Source organism: Citrus clementina, unplaced genomic scaffold (assembly GCF_000493195.1).
Source record: "Citrus clementina cultivar Clemenules unplaced genomic scaffold, Citrus_clementina_v1.0 scaffold_1, whole genome shotgun sequence".
NCBI lineage: Eukaryota > Viridiplantae > Streptophyta > Magnoliopsida > Sapindales > Rutaceae > Citrus > Citrus x clementina.
In genome coordinates, this window is record NW_006263303.1 from 20,070,669 (window position 1) to 20,080,384 (window position 9,716).

At 33.4% G+C, this 9,716-nt stretch overlaps 1 protein-coding gene across 1 annotated transcript; it reads right to left on the reverse strand.

The window, feature by feature from the left end:
- Positions 1-8,816: 8,816 nt before the first annotated feature.
- On the reverse strand, positions 8,817-9,716 carry LOC112095719 (protein FAR1-RELATED SEQUENCE 5-like). Its single transcript, XM_024177830.1, has one exon. The coding sequence runs from the start codon at positions 9,714-9,716 to the stop codon at positions 8,817-8,819; it is 900 nt and encodes a 299-aa protein (XP_024033598.1).

Below are 9,716 nucleotides of genomic sequence, written 5' to 3' on the forward strand. Positions count from 1 at the left end.
GAGAGAGGAAATTCCTCCTTTTGTAGCCGGGATTGACAATTTTTTTTTTTTTTTTTTTGAAAAGACACGATTGACCATTAAAATGACGAGATTGCCCAAATTCCGTCCAGTACAATGATGCCACGTCTTTAATATTTGGTGTCCCCTTCCTGACCCACACGCCGACATTAGTTTGGCAAACCGTTGACGAATCGGAAGAGGCGGACATCTTTGAAATTTTAGGATATTGGCACGTACGACTTACGAGTGTGCCACACCTCACACGCTCGCTCATCATTCTAATTTTCTATTTGTATATTTGTGGATCATTTTTAACGATTTAAAGTTATTTAAAAAATATTAAATAAGTTATTCTGAAAAGAAAATCTCTAAAAATTTAAAGATTTCTATGACGACATTTCTGATAATAAAGTTCAATTTTTTTTTTCAATGTGTAATTTTAAGTTTTTGAGCTGGATGAAAGTGAAAATTATGGTAATGTAATTGAATTAATCATAAATAAATATTATTATATTATAAGAATCACTATGGTAATGTAATTGAACTAATCATAAATAAAAATAGTGATTCAGGAATAAGAGGGAAATTTTACAATCACAAAAAGAATATAAAATTGAGAATTCTCGATTAGGTTGATAATCCATGTTGATAATTTATGATAATTTTCAATAAAGTATCATTGAGATTTATTGATAAAGCCAAAAAAATTAGAGTTCAGAATATTTAATCAAGCTACTCACTTCAATAATATCATGCTATGTTAGTTCAATAGTATAAGTCATGATTATTTTTTAATATTCTAGTATCTATTTTTTTTTTAACATAAAAAATAAAATGCATTGCAGTACTGCAAATTCATAACTCCTACAACACGTAGTCCACACACAATACACTATTCAATCAAATTACCAGTCCATTACAACAAATAATCAATTAAATTATTTTATTATATTGATGTACTAGAGGAAAAATTGTGCAAACAAAGTATCAATAAAGGATATTTTCTACTCTATATACAAACAATAAATTCAATATTTATTCGAGATGGCTCTTAACTATTTTAATGTACCCTCCACATTAAAGTTGGATTTATTAATTAAATTAATGCAGTGATCGATTTGCAGATAAAAAAAAAAAAAATTTAAACCTCATGACCACTTTATATGGGTAGAGCATGGAAACACAAACAAAAAATTGAAAAGGGAAAATAAATTCCATCGCAGAGAAAGAGGAAAGTTGGACTTACGTTTGCAGCAAGTTTTCCTCAATTGAAGCAACTAATTAAATTATAAGCTTATAATTTAAATACCTTTAATCAAATTCTCATTTCTTGCTTATAATTGAAGCAACTAGATTATCACTTCCTTCACGTATATATTAGCTGTTATTATATTAACGTATTAGCTGCATATCCGTGGCTTATTGCATGATTTATAAATTACTCTTTCATGATTGTTTCGCCAGCACGCGCCCATGCTTCCTAGATGAGCGTGGGTTTGTTTTTCCGTTATTTCCTCCGTTGTTTCTCCCTCAACAGACGGAGTCTACCAAACTCATTAGCCGATAATAGTTCTTGCCATCACCCACTTGACAATTAACTAATGGATCCCCTAAGTTGCAGCTCACTCGCGTAAGTTACAGCTCACTCGCGTAAGTTACACCTGTCCTGTATAATTTTATGTAGCCCCCTATACTCTATATTATTTATACTTTATTTATACGTATTATAAATTTTTTTGCATTGTAAACTTTCATTTAGCCCTTACACTCTATTTTATTTCATTAAAACCTTTAGAGTATCAATTCACCACCCCCTATAATTTTAAATTCCCAAAATACCCTCAATTTAATTAAAAAATATAATTATTGTTAAATGATTTATAATTATAATAATTATTTTATTATAACTATAAATATAATTATAATTTTTAAATAGATTATTATTGTTGTTGTTGTTGTTATTATTATTATTATTATTAACAAGAATAAAAATTATGATAAAAATTAATTAAAGATTATATAGTAATTTGTTACAATTTAATTCATTTTGATTTTGATTCTAAGACAAAGTAAATACATAAATGGTAATACATCTCATTATAATTACGATTTTTGTAGTTCAAGTAAATAAATTATTCTGATTCCAATTCTTCATTTCGATTATAGCTATTCTGATTTTAACTCATTATATTTCTAACTAATTTCGATTCCTGTTTAGTGAACACACTATAAAATTGTAAACCATTCTATATTCAATTAGACCACTCTATATTATTTACAATTTATTCATAAGTATTATGAGTTTTATAGTGCATTCACTAAACATGAATCAAAATTAGCTGGAAACATGAATCAAAATTAGAATCGGAATAGCTATAATCAAAATAAGGAATTGGAATTAGAATAATTTATTTACTTAAACTGCATGAATCGTAATTAGAATGAGCTGTATTATCATTTATGTGTTTATTTTGTCTTAGAATCAAAATCAGAATGAATTAAATTGTAACAAATTACTATATAATCTTTAATTAGTTTTTATCATAATTATTATTTTGTATTTTAATTATTGTTATTATTCAAAAATTAATTATTAATAATAATTATCATTAATTATTATTATTAACAATTTAACGAAAAAATTATTATTAATTATTTTTATAAATTAATTAATTATAATACTTTTTATTCTTGTTAATAATAATAATAATAATAATAATTTATTTAATAATTATTATATGTTTTAATTAAATGGATCGTATTTTGGGAATTTAAAATTATAGGGGGTGAATTGGTACTTTAAGGGTTTCAATGAAATAAAATAAAGTGCAAGGGACAAAACAAAATTTTATAATACAGAACGTTCTATAATACTTATTAAAAAATATTAAATAACATAGGAATTGAATAAAATTTTATAGGACAGTTGTAACTTACATTAGCTGTAACTAAGGCAGACCATTAATTAATTATTTAAATTCATCCTTTATTTTTCCTTATTAAAAAATTAATTTATTATTCGAATTATGACTGGCGGTATGATTTTTTTTTTTTTTTTGGTTTTGACCACGAGGTATCTTGGGGAGGGCCCCAACTGTGGGAGGCACCTTTAAGCCCGTACCTCAATCCAGACTAGAAGTCCCCGCTTGAACCGAGAGGCACATGTTCTCCCAACAAAGGCGACTTCCCTGCGACTCGAACTGAGGAGCAAACCCAGTCAACCCACTTAAGGGGACTCCATTGCTAGTGAAGCCAACACTTTGTTAGTACTGTCGATATGATTTTGATCCAATGATTTAAGGGCACGGCTACGATACATGCATGTATGTGATACATGCAAGCAATAAAAAAATAGAAAAAAACATAGCAATTGTTTAGCTGCCACAAACATTAAAAAATAATAATAACCGGGAACAACCGGTTGCTCTTTAACGTAATTAAATAATAATAAATATTATTATATTTAAATAAAACAAATGTAATAATAATAAAATAATAACTATTTTAGTATTATTTTAGGTCACATAATAATACAAAATTAGTTATAATAACAAAAAATAGTTCCAAATTTAATAATGTTAATTTCAAAATCAATGGTAGCAGTTCCACATTTATTGGTGCAATATTGGTAAGATTTTGATGGTTGCAAGTTAATAATCCAATGTTTCATATTTATTAACCTAAGTTTCAAGTTGCGTTGGAATCAACTTTAATGGTCATTGTTTCAAAATTAATGGTAGGTGTTTGATATTTGTTGTCCACAACATGAAAAGCTCTAAAGGTTGCAAGTTAATGATTACATGTTTCATGTATATTGGCCTAAGTTTCAATTTAATTTGGTTCCAAATTTAATGATCCTAATTTCAAGAATAATGGTAGTTGTTTCAAATTTATTGGTCCATATTTTACATAACCATCAGGTTTGCACGTTAATAATCCAATGTTTCATATCTATTGACCAAAGTTTCAAGTTGCTTTGGCTTTAAGTTTAATGGTTCATGTTTTAAAATTAATGGTAGATGTCGATTTACAAGTACGAAAAATGATGCATTTCGACCCAAGATTTTATTTTAGCGTACTGATATTTGACCATCAAATTATCTTGCACGCCTTTACTTTTCATAATTATCCGTACTGATATTTAAACCCTACAACCTTCAGCATCGTAATGGGGATCAAAGATGGAGGGGAACCAGTATACATCCGAGAAGAAGCGGGTGGTATAATTGAACTGCGTGCCAAGTATAGAACAGGTGGAAGAGGAATTGAAATAGCCGCAGTTACTGAAAGACTGATAGCTAGTGAGAGTAGTGATGATGACTTTAAGATCATGTTTTCTTTGTTTGTTTTAGGAACTGTATTGTGTCCCACAAGTGTCAGCTACATTAATCCGATGTATCTGCATGCCCTAAAAGATGTGCAGTTAATTAGGAAAAAAAATTGGGCTACATGGTGCTTCAACTTTCTGTGGGAGGGCATAGCGAAGTATAAAGATCATCAAGTGAAGTCAGTTAGTACTTGTGTTTTGTTTTTAGAGGTATATTTAAGAAATCTTAGATGCCATAATTAATTTGCCAAATATGAAAAATAAAATGACGTACGTAGTAATTATTTTTTGAATGAACAGTTGTTCTACTTTAGTGTTGTTTTGTATGATCGATGTTCCATGGACAGAACAGTTTGCCTTGTTAGTGTATAGACCAAGGAAGAGATTCGGCGATTATTGAATTGGCGGAAAAAGTTTGGGGACATGACAAGTACTGAGCTTTGTTTTATTTTTTGTCTTGTTCACACATGTATTTAATTTTGTTTACGATTAATTGAATATATTTTGATTGTCATTATGTATGATTGTTATGCATATTTATTTTAGGTTCCAAATGCGTGAATTAAATTTTCTGCAGCTCGAAAGAAATTTCCCTCATTTTGAACAAACCAAAGATGCTGGGCCGAGCACTGTTAATATGGAGGAAGCTTTTAGGGTGCTAACACAGTGTGTCCAAAGAATTGAACACAAAATGGATTCGTTCAATGTGAGAATGGAAATGGTTGAGAAGTCTTTGGAGGAATTGAGATCCAAGTCTCCGGTTGGTGCACCATCAAAACAACCATATGATCCATGCCCGCCATCTCCGAGCTTGAAAATAGTAGAACCAACATGTCCAGTCAAAAAAACCGAGCCAACCACTGATGGAAAAAACAAAATGGTAATGGATAGCGATGAGGACTCTGTGGATCGCAGATTGAACCTGAGCCTCGATAAAATAATGGGCTGGATGGGGAAAAGAGAAGGAATCGGTGAATTTCGCAAAGATCCTACCCACTTTGTCCTTATTCCACCACCTAATTCCGAGATGAGGTACAGTTTTATAACGTCGTTTTCTAAAAATTATTTTGATGATAACTCACTTATGAAGTAATTTACATATAATTTTTTTTTATGAAATATATAGACGAACCAGTTCAACTTAAGCAAGAACTTCAAACATTTACTAGTGTCAGTGTCCTGCCAACGCCACCAAGTAGGAATCGTAGGCCAGGCCGATATCAACTTTCACCATACGATCAAGTGTCGAGGGGAGCAAATCCCAAGTATAAAGCTGGTCCGTTTCAAGTCAATGATCCAGTTACGCTGGAAGAATTGAAGCTTATTCAATATGCTTTTAACAAAGAGGCTGACGGAAGGTAAAATTCAGAAGACTGAAATTAGTTTTCTGTATATAGTTGTTATGCTATACGACTAAAAAATTACCGTGTTTTATCTTTAGTGAAATCATTGTTTCTAGCTATGGCGAAATTCTTAATCGGCATTCTTTATTGACTCTTTTGCCGGGGGCTTATCTATGTGGAGAGGTATTATGTTTCAACATTTGGTGATGTCACAATATATGTTTGTCCTTTATTATATGTTATTATATATCTCAATCAATATGATCACTTTTAGGTGATTTCTATGAAAGCGCATCACCTCACCCTCATTCAGTAGGTGGTGGAGAAAGATGTGCCAATGAACTGGTATTTACCAACAAGATATTCTGTGAGTCTCGCCGGTACTTGTTGCATTGTGTTTTGGTTTCTTTATTGACAACTTCCTTATGCAACATTGTCTTTATCATGTGTAGCAAGCAGTTCTAATGGTCGGAGATGAGGTGGATTGTTTTGCAAGGGCAGCTAGATGTGGAAAGAATTTTATGCAACAAGTGCATAGGTGTCAAAAGGTTAGTTTCTTAACCTTTTACTTATTTCAGTTTATACTAGTGTGCTTGGTGTATGACATTGACAATTGAAATGTTAGATTTATGTGCCAATAAACGATGAATCATCTCATTGGTACCTACTGATCGTGAATGTCAGCAATACAAGTGCAGAAATATGGGATCCTCTTCCAGATCCCCGCAATAATAGAAGACGGTGCGTATTGTATCTTAATCATGTTCTTTGTTTTCATGATCTATTTAACATTATCAGTTATGCATATTGTGTTATATTCATATCCATAATATTGTCTGGTTTTCGACATTGCCGACAGCTACATTCCTTGGATTGGATTCTGCCGCCCCAATTGCCAAGCAATATGCAACGCGTGACGTTCCAAGACTTTCCAATCAACCGGGGCATTGGAGTTCCAAAGCAAAGGAATGGATATGACTGTGGGGTTTATGTGATAAATTTTATGGACAGCCCAGAATTTATTCCGAAGAAATCGTCAACTTTGGTACGACTATGCCAAACTTGTTTAATGGTTGAACTTAAAATTTTGTTAACTTCATAATTATATGAAAGCTACTAATTATATGTAAGTAATATTAGTTTCCTTTCAAATTGACCAGTACACATATGAGGATACACAGGGTAGGCTAGCCATTCAACTAATTAATTCTGCATTGAATCAAAATCGAGATAAATTGCTGGAACTAAGCAACGCACAGTTTGCAATTCATGCTGTAATGGTGAACCCTGTATCCTCTCAAGTGCAAAAGCCATTTCATCAACAAAGCGGCAACATTCGTAAGAAGAAGAAAGTTAACACGAGAACGCATGCTTAGATATCCAACCATACTAGGGAATGATTATGCAAGTGATTGCATACTATTTTTTGTTGTAAGCTTTTTGAAACGTGTTGGGAGGTCATACCGTGACTTTTTTTTGTCTTCTTGCTTACGATGGTTGTAAAATCAATTTTAATGGAGAATTATCTTTAAATTTATGACATGGTTATGCATTCTCGGCCGAGACATTATTTAACTATAATGAACATATGCATGTTAACAGTGTTCACATCTCATCATTTGATATTGAACTGGTTGTCATGTTGGTACATGATAATAGAATTCAAATGGTAATACATATTGACTCATTTTAATGGCGCTGTTTAATGAGGCCACCAATAAAAAACATTAGAAAATTGGTTGCTTACATGACCTAACAATGTTAGATTGACAGCAGCAAAGGCTCCAGGATTCTGGGTGCTTGATGAATTGAATACGACAAAACAGTTTCTATCGACACTAAAATCAATACCATGAAAGTTATTTGCAATGAAATATCCAACAATGCAATAATTAAACACATGATAAAGAACTTTGGACATACCTTAGTTGGGTGCAATCATTCCCTTGAATAGGACAAGTTCGTGCTGTATGCCCAACTTGACGATATTTTCCACACTTTCTAGAGCTTTCTGCTACACATTTTGCTTTAGACATAGCGCCCTTGGTCTTTACAACTGCAGGATTACAAAGTTTTATTCCCATCCGCAATTTTTTATTTGGGAGACCGTCTCGTTCAGATTGTTATTCATAAGTTAATGTTAGCCGATTGATTTCTACCAACGCATTTTCATAGTCTTCAACGTTTTTTGCTGCATTGTAGCACATTTTATTGCAAGCTGCAGACAATGCACTAAATCTAGCTGCCTCTGAAACATTGGTGTCAACTTCTGGTTTTGTGGTCTTGCAAGTATTATGTTCCTTGGCTTTTTTTGTCTATCTATGAAGAACCATATTGTCAGGAATCTTTTCAATTTGTTCCACTTTCAAGACATGAAACATATGCCTACAAGGAAGCCTAACGGACTCCATCATTTGACAAGAACACTGTATGTGGTTTTCTTGTAGATTATGGATGGCATTCCAACATGTTGTTGGTGTCCCAAATTCAGTCACTGTGTACAAAGCTGCATCGACAGCTTTGACAGTTTTTACTTCGATGACCGCTCCTTCTCGCAGCATCTCATCTCTAACCTTCGAAAAAACTCTTAATGAGAACAATTGTGCAGCATGTTTCTCTAGGCTCTGTAAGTGCGTTCTTAAGACAAGAGTACTGTATTTGGTTTTGAACTCATCGGATGTTTCTGTGGTACGAATATTGCGGAGAGCATGATCGATTTTTCGCACAAACTCATACAATTTTAGTTTATGTTGGACAAATCGGCTAAGATATGCATTCATACTTTTACATCGTCGAGTGCTTCGCATAGTAACAAAGAATGTTCCTCTAAGATAAGCTTCCGCCTAGTTGCACCGCTTCGAATACATTTTCTATACCCATGCATGATGTTCAAGTGCGAATTCAGCCACTACAGCTAACCATTGGGTTTCAAATTCAGCTGCTGTCATAGATGTCAACATCAAATCATGAAATTTTCTCGTAAAGTCTTCGTTCTTAAAATTAGCCTGCGCATTGCGCCCGAGATGCCAACAACAAAGACTATGGATGCACCCGGTAAACACTGTCTTTATTGCCTTTGACATTGCCTTGTCACCATCAGTAATTACAGGCACGGACTTTCGGTTACCCATAGTGGATAGGAAAGTTTATAGTAGCCACGTGTATAAGTCAATTGTCTTATCTGCGAGCAAAGCAAAACCGAAGACCGTTGTTCTGAAGTGATGGTTTGTTCCGACAAGTGTAACGAGGGGTTTATGATATGCATTAGTCTTATACGTTGCATCGAATGCCAACACATCACCAAAACATTGATAGTCATAACGAGCTACACAATCAGCCCAAAATAAATTTTGTAGTATATTTTCATCATCTAGTGTGTACTCAAAGCAAAGCCTAGGGTCATGTTCAGATTTTGCCGCAAAGTATGCTATAGTTATGTCTGAATCAGAATCTCCAACCTCGGCACGAGTGGAAGCATTTAACGTGTTTTGCATGTCTTTGCGTGTGAACCTTAGGTTTTGAGGCCCCTCTACCTGATCAGCCATGTAATCCATGAATTGACAAGTCTTCACACCAACATGCCTTAATGTCTTTGCTTGCCCAAGTTCTGCATCAGTAACCTTTCGATGTGAACGAATGAGATGAACTTCATTATTAGAAGCCAAATGATGGTTGTGCTCAGGCCTGAATTCTTTGGCGATGTATTTACCAACTGATTCATCGTAATTCACTCGAAATGATGCCCGACACCCGGTTCGTGTTATAAGTCGTGGTTCTCGCACCCTACTGCAATTTTGAGATTGTCTTTCATCTCTTACTCCTTCGAAATGACAAACCCAACGTCGAATTGTGATTCGTCCAGATTTTTTTCCGCGCCGCATATTATCTTTCCTAACACCAAAACCAATCATTCGGGCATAATTATTATACCACAGTTGTGCATCCTCTACTGAGTTAAAATGTCTGTCAAGTACGTCCGATGCCTGTAAACCAACCTTTGGAGCAATGGATATTCCTAGGTTGCTGGAACTATGTGAGCTACTCAT